At 55.0% G+C, this 15,972-nt stretch overlaps 1 protein-coding gene across 2 annotated transcripts; it reads left to right on the forward strand.

Moving 5' to 3' along the window:
- Positions 1-1,382: 1,382 nt before the first annotated feature.
- Positions 1,383-4,267, forward strand: AEN (apoptosis enhancing nuclease). Of its 2 annotated transcripts, none has more exons than XM_074880723.1 (4): positions 1,383-1,463; positions 1,903-2,579; positions 2,851-3,051; positions 3,415-4,267. In XM_074880723.1, exons 2-4 carry the CDS (start codon positions 1,905-1,907, stop codon positions 3,616-3,618), a joined length of 1,080 nt encoding a protein of 359 aa, XP_074736824.1. In that variant the 5' UTR covers positions 1,383-1,463; positions 1,903-1,904; the 3' UTR covers positions 3,619-4,267. The 2 variants fall into 2 exon arrangements, with proteins under 2 accessions (XP_074736824.1, XP_074736825.1); XM_074880724.1 differs by having other exon boundaries at positions 1,401-1,463; positions 1,900-2,579.
- The last annotated feature ends 11,705 nt before the right edge of the window (positions 4,268-15,972 follow it).

A 15,972-nucleotide genomic window follows, 5' to 3' on the forward strand; every position in this document is an offset into this window, starting at 1 on the left:
AGTGGTGTTCCTCAGGGCTTGGTGTGGGGACCATTTCTGTTCAACATCTTTATTGATGATCTTGATAAGGACATAGAGTGTATCATCAGTAAGTTCGCAGATGACACCAAGTTAAGCGGGAGTGTCGATCTGCATGAGGATAGGGAGGCACTACAGAGAGACTTGGACAGGTTGGATTGGTGGCCAACATTAACAGGATGAGCTTCAACAAGGCATGGCTACAGGCTTGGGGAGGTGTGGCTGGAGAGCTGTCTGGAAGAGAAGGATCTGGGGGTTCTAATTGACAAACAGCTGAACATGAGTCAGCAGCGTGCCCAGGTGGCCAAGAAAGCCAATGGCATCCTGGCTTGTATCAGAAATAGTGTGACCAGCAGAAGTAGGGAGGTGACAGTCCCCCTGTGCTCTGCACTGGTGAGGCCACACCTGGAGTGTTGTGTCCAGTTTTGGGCACCTCAATACGAGAGAGATCTCGAGGTGCTGGAGCGAGGGCAGAGGAGGGCAACAAAGCTGGTGAAGGGCCTGGAGAATAAATGCAGTGAGGAGCGATTGAAGGAGCTGGGACTGTTCAGTGTGAGGAGGAGAAGGCTGAGGGGAGACCTCGTCACTCTCTACAGCTCCCTGAAAGGACATTGTAGAGAGGTTGGTGCTGGTCTCTTCTCACAGGTAATTAGTGACAGAACAAGAGGGAACGGCTTTAAACTGCAACAGGGGAGGTTCAGACTGGACATGAGGAAAAAATTTTTCACAGAAAGAGTGGTCAGAGAGTGGAATAGGCTGCCCAGGGAGGGGGTGGATTGACCATCCCTGGATGTCTTTAAGGATCGTTTAGATGAGATGTTGGGGGATGTGGTGTAGGGGAGAACTTGTAGAGTAGGGCTGAGGGTTGGACTTGACGATACCAAGGGTCTTTTCCAACCTGAATGATTCTATGCTAACGTATCACTGCAGTGCCTCAGCCCACCCCACAAGAGTGCTGCTGCCCCAGCCAGCAGCCCAAAGGTCCCTGGTAGGAGAAGGGATGCTGACAGGGCCAGCACCGCACCCCAGCAAACGCACAGCAAAACTGCAGCATGTCGCTGCTGGGCTAAATTCCAGGGCGTGGGGCTGGGTGCATCCCCACCCCAAACCCACCCCCCAGAAGGGTCCCTTCCCACCAGGTGGCACAGGCTGAAAGCCCTGAGCAGCACCCAGCTCTGGGATGTAAGTGCCAGACGTGCTGCGCTAGCGGCACCGCCCGCACCCCGCGCTATAGCCGAGGCGCCTTATAGCGAGGCGGTGACAGCCCCGCCCCACCCGGCTGTGGGCACCGCCCCTCGCATGCAAATCATCCCCGCGCAGCCAATGGGGAGCCGGGGGCGTGGCCACGGCGGGACTTGCCCGGGCATGTGAGCGCGACGGCTTCCGGGGGGGTGGGGGGGGCAGAGGAGACACGTGGGAGCCGCGCCGGGTCCGGTCGGGCAGCGGTGGGTCCTGGGCGACCGGGGCGGGGGCGAGCAGGGGCCTGGGGGTGGGCAACGGGGCGGGAGGGGGCTGCGGGTCCGGTAATGGCGTGGCCAGGGGGTGCGGCTGCGAGCGAGGCAGACGGGGCCCGGGCAATGGGCAGGCAGGGCCCTAGGGGGTGTGTAGTGGGGTGGGCGGAGGGGGCGGCGGGGTGGGCAGGGGTCTGCGGATCGGTTACGGGGTGGGAAGGGCCCTGGGACCGCGAATGGGGCAGGCGGGGGCCGGGCAGTGAGGGGGCAAGGGTGTGGGGACAGGGTGTGACAATGTGACCGTGTTTCCCCTGCCCACACCGCGGGAGGAGGGGGTATGGCGGGGGGGTTGCGGGGGGAGGGGGTGCGGGCCCTTTTTGCCAGGGGGCATGGTGGCTGCATGGCACTCACCCCCCTGTGCCCGCTCCAGCAGGGATGCCTCCGGGCAGAGGGCAGATGAGCCCGCTGCTGCCCGCCCCGAAGGTCTCCGCACCCCCCCCGCAGGGCACGCATGGCCGCGCCGCGGGGGGCTGCGCTCAGCCCCCGGAGGGTCCCGGCTCAACGCAGGGTCGCAGCAAAAAGAGGAGCCGTAAGCACCAGCGGTTCATGGAGCGCCGGGCGCTGCTGGAGCGGAAGGGGCTGCTGAGCCCCCGCAAGCGCCTGGGCAGCCAGACCCCCATGGCCGGGTCGGAGGCACGCAGTGCGCTTGTCAAGACGGGTGGCACCACGGCACCGCGCTGCGGGAAGGTCGCCAAGCCCAAACAGGTCATCTCCTCATCCCTGTCCCCGTCCGCCTCTCCGGACAGCATCGCCAGGCACCACTCCGTGCTGCTGTCCCAGGGCAACGGCAGCTCCAAGGGCGTGCGGATGTCCTCCGCGCTCCTGCGCCCGGGCAAGTACGTGGCCATCGACTGCGAGATGGTGGGCACGGGTCCTCAGGGCAGGCTGAGCGAGCTGGCACGGTGCTCTGTGGTGAACTACGAGGGGGACGTCATCTACGACAAATACGTCCAGCCTGAGCTCCCCATCGTGGACTACCGGACGCGCTGGAGCGGTATCACCAAGCGGCACATGAAGAGTGCGATTCCTTTCAAGGCTGCCCAGGCAGAGGTGAGGAAAAAGAGAGAAATTACAACAAAAAAAAAAAGGCTGTGTGTAACCTTCCAGATGCGAATTGGGATATTTGGTGGCCTGTGCAGACACGAGCACAGGACGGGGAGCCTGTGAAGCTGTGCAGTGGGTTGGTTTGCTTGACTGCTCTATTTTGGGAACGTAAAAACTAGAACTGAGGGAGCTGAAATTAACGCAAAATGGTTTATTTTATGCTTAATTGGTGTCTCTTTTGCTGTACTGCCTGTCTAACTCTTTCTGACACTTCCAGATCCTGAAGATCTTGAAAGACAAGATTGTGGTAGGACACGCCATCCACAATGACTTCCAAGCCCTGAAGTACTTCCACCCGAAAGACAGGACTCGAGACACCAGCCGGATCCCCATCCTGAACCAGAGGGCAGGGCTGCCCAGCAGGGCCAACGTCTCACTCAAGAGCTTGGCCGGGCACCTGCTCCAGAAAAAGATCCAGGTAAGCACCAGGAACCCTGGGGAGCAGTTCCTGGATTTGCTGCGAGCCTGTGTGGTCAGCCTGGTCCCTCTGTCTCCATGGGTGCTCTCTGTGAGATGGAGATGAACCTCCTGTGCTCCTGGCTGTGATCAAGCTGGGGGAGCCCAGGACCTCCCAAACTGACTATTAAGCATCTCAGTAAAGCAGGGACAGGACCTGTGCCCTCCAGAAGGTGTTCAAGAGATGCCTGTTCCCTCAGCTGCATCGAACCTTTGCCACCTCCAAAACCCCCTGCACTTGTGTCCTTCCAAGCAAGCAGACAAGATGACCTGTGGGATTTTTGCTGTTCCCTTTATCTAACAAGGCTTTCCCCCCTTCGCTCAGGTCGGCTGCAAAGGGCACTCATCGGTGGAGGATGCTCAGACGGCCATGGAGCTGTACAGACTGGTGGAGGTGCAGTGGGAGACAGAGCTGGCCCGTAGCCTGCCCCCCCGGCCCCCCAGCCCCGTCACAGACCCCACTGCAGACAGCAACCAGTACATGGATGACCAGTACTGGCCCACAGACCTGATGACAAGCAGCCTGTGATGGGGAACAGCATCTCCTCCACGTGTTTCGGGCCATCCTGGTGCCTTCAGCTATTAAAGGTGGAGGTGGCTGCTGACCTCCTTCCCCGGGGCTTGTGCCTCATGGGCTCTGCCTGGCACCCAACTCCACTGCGGGCAGCAACGTAGGGGAGTTGGATATCCCCAGCCCTGCTCAGGGATGGAGACATGTCGACACCTGGACACCAGCAATCTCCCAAAAATGCTGTCTGCAGCCTCTTGCTGTTGCACAGAAATAAACACCGTGGCTGTGCCACGGTGATCTGTCACTCGGTGCTCAGGGATGAGCAGGGTCCTCGTGTCAGCGTGGAGGAGCCCCTGTGGGCATGTGATGGCTGCAGTGGTGAGCTGGGGCTGCCAGGGCACCTCTCATGCCCTCTGGGAAGGGGATACCCCCCCCATGGGGGCAAGTGGCAAGTCTTCCTGTGGGAGGACTGAGGTGCCCAAAGGCTGCAAACCACCTGGGGCCAGTTAAACTAGTTTCTGCCTCACTTTTTTTGCACAGTGAAGCCTGAAAAGAAAGTCTGGGTCTAATCAATGTCCAGCCTGGACAAGAGCATAGGATGCACTTAATTTTAAATAGACTATTCACATAATTGCCCAATTCTGAATTAAAACTTGTTCTTGCTAAACCCTTGTGTATGTGCTGTATGATCTGGTCTGGCAGCTCTCCAGGAGGGAGAGAGCAGGTATATGAGGCTGGCAAAGAGCTGCTTGTGTACCATGCCATACCCTAGGGCTTAAAACCCACCTGCAGCCAAAAAAGGTGCTTTGAGTGACCTGATGGTGGCTGGAGTAAGCAGTTCCTTGGGGTACCAGCTGGTCCCCTCTGCTCTGGAGACATCCCTGTGGAGGCAAGGCAGGAGCAGCAGGGGATGGGCTCAGCCAGAGCCCTGTGGTCCAGCGCTGCCGGCTGCTTGGAGAACGCATCCTGCCATGCCCCTCTCCAGCAGCTGTCCCAGCTCGGAGAGCTCCCCATGGTAAGGAGAGGCACTGTTGGGATTTGCCCACCCCACAAGTCAGGGGTGCACATAGGGTCTGGGAGCACGAGCTGTGCCTGCCCTGTGGGGTGGGAATGATGCTGAGCTGTGGCGTGGGCTGCTGTGACGGTGTGGGGATGGGGTGATGCCTTATGGGTGACATATGTAGGTACCCGTGGCTGCACAGATGTACCCCAGCTGGGAGTGGCATTTGGGGCTGGGCATGGGGAGTTGCACACTTCCCTGGAGAACTGAACAGCCATGGTTATAGAAAACTGATATTTTTTTGCTGGGTGCCTCAAGGCTGAGGCCACCCCTTTAGCACCAGGGTCCCCAGTCCCGCAGCCCAGGCTGTGAGATAGGAGGGGGCTGGAGGGCTGCCAGCACCCCGGGGGCCCTCGGGAGCCCGGGCACAGCACAGCACGGGTACGGCAGCCAGCACCGACATGGAGACCGTGTCCCCTGTGGAGACCGTGTCCCCTGCGGCCAGGCTAGACGGGTCCCAGGCTTTTCCCGGCGGCCAGGGGGAGGAAAGGGGAACTCAGGCCCAGCCTTGGGAAGCAGCCAAGGGAGCCGGTGACGCAGGCACACCTGACGCACACATCAGTGCCATTACAAGACGCATCCTGCGCTTCCCATCTTAACTCCTCCCTGCCCGGCAGCGGAAGCCGGGGACAGCTCAGAAATGCTTTGAAACATGTTAGATGTGTCTGAAAAGCTCTGCCCTCCCCATGGCCCAAGCACAACTGTCCTTCAACAGAAATAACAACATGAGCTGCGCTGTGAGCTCATGGTCTAGGCACTCTCCGCCAGACCTGGTAGGAAACATGGCCCCACGGTAGGTCTTTAAATACTGCTCGTGCCAGTTTGTCCCAGGAATGTTCCCGATGCAGCAAGTTGTAAAACACAGCTGGCACCACCCTCTGTGCAATCCTCGGGGTGCAGCTCAGCTGAGCACCAGCATGATGCTGTGCAACGTCAGCAGGACCTGGCGGGATATGGGAGGGACCTGAACCCCGTGGCGGCACCCAGGGGGGTACAGGAGGAGCACAGCTGGCACACATTTTTCTATTTCCTCCTCTCTGCCGGTTCCACCTCTCCTGGGGTGGCAGGAGGGAAGTAAAGCAGGAGGAAAGGTGAAAGCTCAGCGGATCAGCAGATGGTGGCATCCCAAAGCTGACACAGCAGTGCTGTCTTCTGCTCCCAGGAAAGCAGACCCGGAGGAAAGGCACAGCAGAGAGATGCTTTGCTCATGGCCATAGAAGCTAGCCCATATAACTGCATCCCATCGGTCACTACATGGGTTTGTGGGGAGCTCACATGGGGCACCCCACAGCTCCTGACCTGTTTGTCCACCTGAGCCCCCCTGTCTCGCCACCCCATAGCACTGACTTACCCTAAACCACGTGATGGCTCGGTATGAGACACAGGTGTGTTGGGGTGAGACTGAAGAAAGCTGCAAAAGGAGGTGGAAGGCCACGAGGCTTTATCAGCCTGTGATTCAGCCTGCCTTGCTGTCAGCCAGCAGCAAGGGGAAGGTGTAATTAAGGAAAAAAAACCCAACATTTCTGAAGTCTTGACCATCCAAACACCTTAGTGAGACCCACTTCCAAAAATAAGCCTGGGCTGAGCTCCAAGCAAGGGACAGATTTCTCTAAGCACTCATCCCCTTTGATCCAGGGCAGCTTTTTCCCTGCCCGCCCACAGCAGAACTCCCCCAGGCTACCTGCACAGCCACCTGCCTGCCCTCCTGCACAGCCCCAGCCTTGCACAGTGGCATGAGGTGCTGGGAAAGTCTCAGGCTGTCTCTGAGAGCTCGTCCCCATTGCCACCACACTCACTTAACTCTCCTGCTGAAATACCCACTCCTGCTTTGGGGGCAAATTTGAAGGCAGCAAGGCAGCCAAAGGCCAGCTGCTCTTTGGTGCTCTCATGCCCTGCAAGCTTTGCTTCTATGCCATGATCTCCAGCACTTGGGGCAGCTGAGAACAAATCTGGGGGGGTCAATCCCCATTTACCTCAGATTTGAAGGGCTGGAAAACCCCTGACATTGTGCACTGCAGCTCCCCAGACCCCCGAGGCAGGGTTGCTGGTGAGCAAACCCCACATGGAAGAGGAGGGGTGGTGGCAACTCACTTCTTACTAGCAAAGCAATGTTTGCTCTGAATAATCTGAATGGCAACATTCGCCTGTTTGCACCCAGTGAACCCTTCAAGAGCTAATCAGGATTTTCACAGGTGTTTGTGAATATTCACCTGCATGCCAGGGAGTTGCTGTGGCTGAAAGCAGCTAACCTTCGCTCTGGTTCATCACTCGAGCTGCCTGCTGGTGCTCATGCTGGGAGGCTGAGCATCTTTAGGCAGGCTGAGCATCTTTAGATGGGTGAAGAAAAGCTGTTCTGGGTCACCATTTACACTAAATTTTGTGATAATTGAAGAATCTGCAGAAAATTTGGCTGTTATCTCAACGACCCTGAATAATGATTAACCCAAACCCATGAATCCAGCAATGGGCTTTTTTATCAGAGGGAAAACATTGTCAAATGAGTTTTTTCCAGCCAGCTGCAAGAGCAGGTAACTGATAAGCCCGTCATTGGAGTGGGGCTGAGCCAATGGGAGCTGATGGCGACGGCTTTTACCTCTGTCTAGCAACAGCTTCTCCTTGAGCAGCAGATGGCAATTCAATGCTTTCCTTTGCTTTTATTAAGCTCCCCACTTCCTGCCCTCCTGCTACATGGGGGTTTTCATGGGGCACACTCAGAAACTGAGTTTTGCATGGATTGTCCATGGTTTTCTGCATGGTTTTGGTGTCAATCTCGCATGGCAAGAGCTTTGCAGCTGTAAAAGTGGATGCCTGCCCCCATCCTGCTCACGTCCTAGGCTCTGCTCACACCCTGACTTGCCCAGGCAGCCGGGGCTCTCCTTCTGCTGCTTGAAATAGCACTGTAGCAGAATAGCAGCTGTACCAGGAGACGCTGCACCAGGAATGTGTCTGACCCTCTTGCCCTGCATCACCAGCACCTAGCCATGGTCCAGCACCTCTCCCAGCTGCTGGGGGCTGGCTGCATGGGTACCACAGCTGGGAGCAGCATCCCCTGATCAAACACCAGGTTTACTTTGATGGGGACTCTGGTTATCACGGTACATGTGGTTGAAGTGCCATGTAAGCCCCAAATGTCTTGTGGTGGAGTAATGCCGGTACCTAATAACAGCCCGGAGCAAGCCCCCATCCTGAGGCAGTTTGTCCCTTCGCTGGGGCAACACGGAAGGATGATTCACCCCGTTTGTAGGCAAAGAGCAGAGGCTTTACTTGGGCAACTCACTAGATACCAAACCGGTTGCAGCAGAGGAAGGAACTGGCCTCCCTGTGCCCCATCGGTACCCCCACCCACCATCACCCCTCACCTCTATGCCCCAAGCATAAATTAGAAGGCAGAAAACTCGCAGCCAGCTATAAATTAAAATCTCAGGAACCTTAATAACCCACTTGGCCGGAAGAACCGAATAGGTGTGATGTGGAAATGAATAGGCACATCTGGCAGCTGCTTAGCACTTCGGCTGCAGGAGGGGTGTGCGTGTGCATGTGTGCGTGTGCATGTCTGTGCGTGTGCGAACCGCCAGCACAGTCTCACGGATTGGCTGCAAAACCCCTTCCCGACCAATGCCGGGGACCAGGGTGGCCTAGCAACAGCCTTTCCTTAATGAAAAACAAGCCACTTAACCATCGTGACTGTCTGCAGATGATAGGAAAAGGCACAATTCCCGGCACACTCCATCCTCCCCAGGGTGCTGGCCCCAAAGCGGGCTGCAAAGGCTGGGGGGGCTGGGGGGGCCTGACCTGAGTACCTGTGTACCCCTCGGTCCCTGCTCCGCACATGCACTGGGTGCATGGGAAGGGTTTGCTGCAGGCACAACACAAGGAAGACCCTGGGGGAGAAACCCCCTCCCACTCAGTTGTGGCTCGATCCCCTGTGCAGGCAGGCTGGGTGCTGGGCTCACCCCCAGCATGGCAAGGGGACCCCTGCTGCAGGCACCCCACAGCCCTGCACCCATGGGGCGAGCTGGGGGCTGCACACCAAGTGGTTGTGGGGACCATGAGCTGCTGAAGATGCCAGCTCTAGGGCAGGAGGGGTTCATGGGGTGCAGTGACAGGGGCATGTGGAGAGCTCCCCAGCACAGCTGGGTAAAGGAGGAGCTGAAGAGTCGGTCACCACTGTGGTCCTGGTCAGAGATGACACCTTCCCTTGTCCCTGCCCTGGGATTCTCTCTTTCAACAGCTGCCCAGGGAAAGGGCTCCGAGGACAGCGGGGTCAGACGCGTGAGCCCCTGCCTTAACAATAGCCTCTCTGTGAGCCAGATCGCAAAATAACCACTGATCTTATGGCTGGGGGGACCAGGGGCTGGCCCTGGGTCAGTGGACATGGGGACACGTTGCAGGAGGTGGGAGCTGGGGATGATGGCAGATACCAAGGCACAGCATCACTTTTGGGCTGCAGAAACGCCTCTTGCTCGGCAAACAGCAAGTTGCAGGTCAGCTCTCTCCTGGCAAGGCACGCAATGCCCAGTAAGGGAACAGGGGGAGAGCACCCAGCTCAGCACCCCCAGCACTGGGAGCAGAAGCAGCGTGGCATGGCATTTCCTTCATCCCCAGTTGCTGCATTATCTCAGGGAGCTTTAAGCTCTGCACCAAACCTGCTTTTCCCCTACCAGCTCACCCTGGGGTGACAGGGAGACGTTAGAGCGCCTATGGTTGTTTTTAAATTTTCTAATTCAGAAGGGAAGCTTCAGCTCAGCTGAAAGCACAGCCCATGCCTCCGGCTCAGACCTGACCCATAACAGAGCTGCCTGCATGCACCACTCCACTCCCACACACCCGGGCCCCCTCACAAACCATCAGAAATAATCCTTTTTTTTTTTTCTTTTTCCAAACAAGAAAACAGAATAACATCATCCTTCCAATGCCACCTCACCGGGACAGAGCAGCAAGTGTGGTATGCCCCAGGCCAGCATCTCTGCCATGATGGATGGTGTATGGTGAAGGCTCTTCTCTGGGGGAACCTGATGGAGAAAATTAAAAAATAACTGGAGTGTAGGGGAAGCATAAAACGTGACTCTCCATTCCTCTGGGCTGACCCCCTGAGGAGCCCCACCCCCGGTTTTCACTCCATTTCTGCCCATTCCAGGTTTGTGCAGTCCCGGCTATTCACTAGATGGTGCCCTCGGGCTGCTGGTTTCTGAGTTATCCCCTCGCAGGCTGGGGATGGGACAGGGCCCGGCTCTGCCCCGGGTTCCCAGGGTGTATTTTAGGCAGGTCACAAACACAAAAGGAGCGTGAAAGCCACTTGCATCACTCAATTAAATCGAGGCGCATTTTGGGGGCTTCGGGGTCTGGCTCCAGTAATGCCCTGCAAGCACGGGCCTCTCTCCCATGTCCTGGGTTTATATGAATCCCTCAGTATTTGATATTTCTACCGCTGTGAAGGTGGTTTACATCCCCAACACAGGAAGAGAAGATGGGATGGGCAAAGAGGCAATTCCATGGTGAATGCATTTGAGTAAAATAGCAACTAACCATCCACAACCATCACCAAAAAAACATGTACAGCCATAGTTCTGCAGCTCTGGTGCAGGGGGAAGAGAGAAGGAAGACAAGCTAACACACATTAGTGTTACTAGGAGGATATTTATTCATTTAGAAATGTAAATTAATGGGCATAAAGCAGCATTAGCTGTCTCCATTAGGGAGAAGCCCTATCATGGAGCAGGAGGATGCGATGGGACAGGGATGCAGGGCATCTGCGGGGCCGCCCATGGACCCAGGGCAGGAATGGCCGCGGCTGCTGCAGGTCAGCACCAGGGGCTGTTTGCCATCTCAGGAAGTCACTGGTGGTATTTGGCCTTCACCTGGCCAGGATGGAGACTCCTTCCCTTTCATTAGAAACCACTCTTTCCTTTATAAGATTAGGATACCAGCTGTGAGTGGCAACTTTCAGGGGCCAAGTCACACAAGGCCACTCTGTGGTGGCACTGTAGGACATGACAGTGTCTCCCTTAATCTTCTGGTCTCTTAAAACAGCGGAATGATGGAAAAGATCAAAGCCAGAGATACAGAGCAGCATTTGTTGTTATTTTAAGATGGCCTTAATATGCAGTTCTGGGTGAAAAAGTTGCACCAAAAATGGTTCCTTGTTGCTGCTCATCTTTGCCCTGCCCCAGACAAACCCTGAGTCCTGCCCATATGTGGGGACTCACACTGCTTTGGGCCCTGCAGAGCTGTCCAGATGTCAGAGTCTGAGCCACATAAAGCCACAAAAGTCAGGGACTGCTTCTAATTTTTATATTTTCATTTTTAAATATTTTTTTTTACACTGGGCAGATAGAGCTGGAAATAACATGGGAGAAATTATGTTTACCTTTGGCATCAGCAGCACAAATGTCCTGGAGAGAGACAACTTGCCGATGAGCCCCGAGGACCTAATGTCAGCAGGAGGCAGGAATGGTCCTTCTGGCCTCTGGCATCACTGGCTTCAATAAAAAGATGTAAAAGAGGGCAAAATGGCACTCAGGTCTCCATTTTGGGAACGAACGTGAAGAATAAGCACATGAACACAATAACTGCCTACAGAGCCTGCTTTTGATCTTCCAGGTCTCCCTCTTTGGAGGAAAGCTTGGCCAAGCCAACCCATTAAATTGGGAATTCAGTGTCCAGTACATCTGTGACAGCTGCTCTTCAACTATCAAACAATGCTCCTGCCTTGGACGGTCACAGGTTCATCCCACCTCTAGGAATAGCAACTTCCTCCCTGCTGACCCCCACCCTCAGAAACCTTCACTCTGGGCAGGAGACAGACCTGCTCCTTCATGCCTGCGGACCTGACAATCCACTGCCTTCAACCCTGCAAATAAAACCCCATGTTTAGCACTGAAGTCCAGTGTCAGGAAAAACACTGCAGTAAAGCTACACACCCTTGTCATCTCTATCATTTACCTTTGTGTAAGCTCAGAACATCCCCTTATGAAGGAGTTGTTTTTCTAGACCATGCTACATCGAACATGCATGTGTTTCCATGTTTACTTGTAGCTCAGGAGAGAAAACTTGCAACAGGGAACCAAGTCTCTACCCCTCTGGTTCCTCAAACAGGTGAATTTTTCATTAAGAGGCCACAAAAATTGTTAAAGGTATCTGGTTTTGACCCATTTCAGCAGGTTTCCCAAGTTCACAAAGATTTTAACAGAGAATAAATCCATTAATTTGTACTCTGAGGAAGGAATATGGGCACAAAGATAAGAGGGGAGCATCCAGAAAGCTGTCCCCTCCTCCGTCCCTGAGCCTCCCCCACTTTGGGCTGTCCTGCACAGATTCTTGTCAGGATGAAGAGGGCTAAACCCCATCCCCAGTTTGCATCCCTCGGGCACTGTCCCTTCTGAGGCTCTGCCAGCAGCGCTGCAGCACCGATGCCCTCACTGAGAGGCTGACCAGGGGCTGCAGTCTGGTCCAGCCAGGGCTGACCACTGTGCTTGTCCCAGGCAGTGGGAAATGCTTGGCACGGGCGGGCTCTGTCTCCTCTCAAAGCTCCTTCATTGGCACCAGGCAAGCGCCAAGCCCCCCAGGAGAGGACGAGGGCAGTAGGTGTGGGGAGAAAGATGAAATAGCTGATGGGGAACGGGTTTAAGGGGAGGGAGTTTTCCCTGGGACGTGTCTCTAAATGCATTCCCCATCTCAGGCCACCGCTGCCTGCCCCAAGGGACCCATTTCACCTCCTGACAGCTCCATGCATGGGAATTGCTGCAGCGGGAACCCACATGGCTTTGCCAGGCTTCACCAAGGGGTTCTGAGCACACACTCACCCCCTTGCTGGGAGTGGGCACCACGTATGAAGGCAGGGGGACAGACAACCATCTCCCAGCCTCCCAATAGCCTTCACAGGCAGGATCAGGATCAGTCCTGGCTGCCTGCATCCCCTGGGGCTGGAAAACAAGCACCGGTGCCAGGACCAAGACACTATGCGTGTGTGCACCTCTTTGGCCTGTGTCTCCTTCCCCGGGAGCGTGCTGACCCACGCGGCAGATCCCGATAACGGGTTGTTTTGAGCAGGAGCCTTATGAAACTGCCTTTCACGGACAGCACAGAGGACGGTTGTTCCCAGGGCCAAACCTCCCTCTCCCCCGCTCCTGCCGCAGGATGCTGGGCTGCTCAAAACCCGCAGAGCCCATGGTGAAGGAGGAGACGTGGGAAGGGGGATTTACAGCTTGCTGCGAGGCAAGCCGGGCGGCGGGAGGAGCCGTGCCGAGGCAGGGGTTTTGGGGGAGAGGGCAGCATCAAGGCAGGGCTGTAGCCAGCTGACGCCAGCCCCTCTCTGCGGCCTGAGACCCTTCCAAGGCGCCGGCCGAGGTACAGATGTTCCCATTGTGCATCTTGGGAGCCTTCTCGGAAAACTCCAGCAGCTTCGTTCCTCAAGCTGCCTTTTTAGCTCCAGCTTTTGGGTTTGTGTTTTTTTTAAATCATATATATAAGTTTGGAAGTGAGCCTTCTCACTGCTGCATTTCTTTGCCTCGTGCCAACCCTCCCAGCATTTTAAGAGCTCGCTCTCTGCTTCGTGTCCCACCCCCAACCCCCCCCCCCCCCAGCCTGAACGATCGTCACCATCCCAGGGGTTGGCACTGTTAAGCTCCACTGCAAAGCAACCACTGCCAACCACAACCTGTTTTGTATTGCAGGGGCTGGTTAGTGGGGTAAAGCAGGCGGGTGGGAAGTCGGGCTGTGCACCGGGGATCCTGCAAACCAGTTCTGCTCCGGCGCTGCCAGGCATTTGATGCTAGAAGTGCACATGACCCCATCGCTGCTCCCTGATTCAATTTTCCTACCACCAGAACAAGCAGTATCACAGTGGGGAGAAAAGAGGTTTGCAAACCACTTGGAGATCCTCAGTTACAGGGATTTTATTTCTCCCCCTGCTTTCTATGGGCAAAAGCAGCTAAGCAGGGACAGGGAGTGAGATGTGCGAGAGGGATGTTAGATCAGCCCCCAGACACAGTGGGAGAGGCAGCTTTGAAAAACTGAGCTGAGAATGGAGCTAAAAAATGATTGCAGGATTTTGGGAAGAATCAGCCTCTTGGAGCAGGCTCAGGGCCAGGAACCAAAGGAGCAAGGTGCCTGCCCCTGCCTCTAGCTCCATCATTGGCCACCTTTATGGTATCCTTGGTCCCTTGCAGAGAGAGGGACTGACTAAAGCCTTGGGTTGAACCAAGGTGTGAGCAGAGAGGACGATAAAACTCTGGTTTAGAACCTGATCTGCTCCTGCGTCTCACCCTGCCCTGGCTTAGAAATAATTTTGGCCAAGCCACAGCGCACTGCTTGTTCCCCATGGCTGAGGTTCCCGATTGGCCTCCAGGTCCAAATGTAATGGGAGGGCAAAGAGAAGGCCCTGCCATGCTCTCAAACCCTCATCCTAGTCTGAATCCTCTCTCAAGTACAGCATCTTTAAGGTTAGTGGTGGATCCAGGTGTAATTTAGCTAGGAAGTATAACTTAGGAGAGGGGAAATTACCCCATCTCTCCTGGCCAGCACTAGCAGCTTATGGAGAAGAGAGCAATAAATGAGAATCAACTTCCAAAGAAAAACAAAAAGGAACACTGCTTCAAGCCAGAAAGCAACTGAAAGGGCACATTTGTAACAGGAAAGATGTTTACAGCCCACTAGCAGCAAGAAAAGCCATGGCTTTTAAAGGGAGTGGGGGCAGAGGGCATCTGTCTTTCAAAACAATCAGGAAAGGGAATCAGAAAAGCAAACACAGCTCTCTGAGACATTAAAGAAAAAGCAGCAGTCAGTTGAAGTCATCCTTGGATCATGAGGGCATACAAAGCAGGGACCACATCAGGAGGCATGCCAGCAGCAGGGCAACAGGCAGAGCTGGCAGCAGGAGGGAAAACAGGGCTCCCATGAGCCCTTTGCCGGCGACAGACTGCCTTGGGAAACTCCAGGCCAGGGGGTTTTAATCTGCTCCTGCAGATAGGCTCTTCCTTATCAATTTCCTCCTCCAGACACAGGCCCTCAGGACTGGTGAGCCAGCACATCCCCCCCACTGTTAGTGGCAAGAGGAAGAGGGCAGCTCAGGGCTGGCATCAACGTGGTGCTGATTTCACACTGCTTTGCTTCTTATATTCCCTAAAAAACATGGAGCAAAACTGTAGGTAGGTCCCAGCCACCCCCTGCTGCAAGCCCCCCATCCCCAAGCACAACCCAGACCAGTGTCCACTACTCTCCAACAAAGGAACTTGGGTCTACAGAGGCTCTTTCATAGCCTGCAAGTCACATTTAAATTATCCAACGTGTAACCTCCACCCCACCATGTCCATCTTCAAGGTCTCTGTACCCACGAGGAGCTGTAGCCCATCCACCTTCCCCTTCTGACGTACACCCCAGACACAGAGCATGGGCACTGCAAGGTGCTGAGGAAATGGGTCTCAAAAGCTGCCTCGCTAAATAGGGAGCCACTTAAGCAAGACAGGAAGGCAAGTAGAGCCCCACACAACAGCTTTTAGATGTCAGATATGAAAAACTGAGAAACACCTGTAAGATTAAGGAGCCAAGCAGAAGCTTTGAGAGCACCCTCAGCCCCTAAATGATGAATAGGAGCCAACTCCCTTCCTCTGACACCTACATCCCTTTTGAAGTCTTGGCTCACATCCTAAAAAGCTAATAGTTTTAAAGAGAAACATAGAGAGAAGGAAGCATCTTCCAGCAAAGAGTAGGTGAACATGCACATCCTACTGCTGTTCATTAAAAGTAGCTAATAATCTCTTTTTTTTCCAGCTCAGATAAAGTGCTGTGTATAAGTAGATAAGAGGCTTACACACCCAGGAGGCTCAATTAATGTTCTTAGTTCACACGGCCTCAGGTGGAAGACATTGCTGACCCTAGGCTGCAACTACTAACTGTTTAAGGAATAGCTTGCTTTTAAGTCCTTATAATCCAAAGGATTTTATTTTTAGGTATTCCTAGCACTCCTCACCTCCACAGCACAATTTTCCCTGACTCTACAGGTACTGCTGGCTGTATACCAGCAGCCTAACAAAAGTTACTTTGCTTCTCTCCCCCACCACCTAAATTCTTACACAAAAGGAAGAGGCCTCTCATGAACCTGGTCTTACGTAGCCCCGCTGCTGAGCAGGCAGGCTCAGCTGTGCTGGCATGAAGGGCTGCACTGGCCCACCTGTAGCCTCTGTCCTGTATAAAGCCGGAGCTGCCTCTGGTGCTGTTTTAAGTGAACATGTGGGAGCCCAGAGTACCTAGAGGAGGGAAAGGCTGTTTTTCACATCTGAGCCTATTAGCCAGGCTTGTTCACTCTGAGTTAGTTT

The sequence above is a fragment of the Strix uralensis genome, chromosome 11 (genome assembly GCF_047716275.1).
Source record: "Strix uralensis isolate ZFMK-TIS-50842 chromosome 11, bStrUra1, whole genome shotgun sequence".
NCBI classification, from domain to species: Eukaryota; Metazoa; Chordata; class Aves; order Strigiformes; family Strigidae; genus Strix; species Strix uralensis.

What these genes read in the sequence shown, in the direction of transcription:
- AEN (XM_074880723.1), top strand. Translation starts at nt 1,905, where the DNA reads ATGCCTCCGGGCAGAGGGCAGATGAGCCCGCTGCTGCCCGCCCCGAAG. An exon ending in TCAAGGCTGCCCAGGCAGAG is followed by an intron (nt 2,580 to 2,850) that starts GTGAGGAAAAAG and finishes TGACACTTCCAG; the next exon opens with ATCCTGAAGATCTTGAAAGA. An exon ending in TGCTCCAGAAAAAGATCCAG is followed by an intron (nt 3,052 to 3,414) that starts GTAAGCACCAGG and finishes CCCTTCGCTCAG; the next exon opens with GTCGGCTGCAAAGGGCACTC.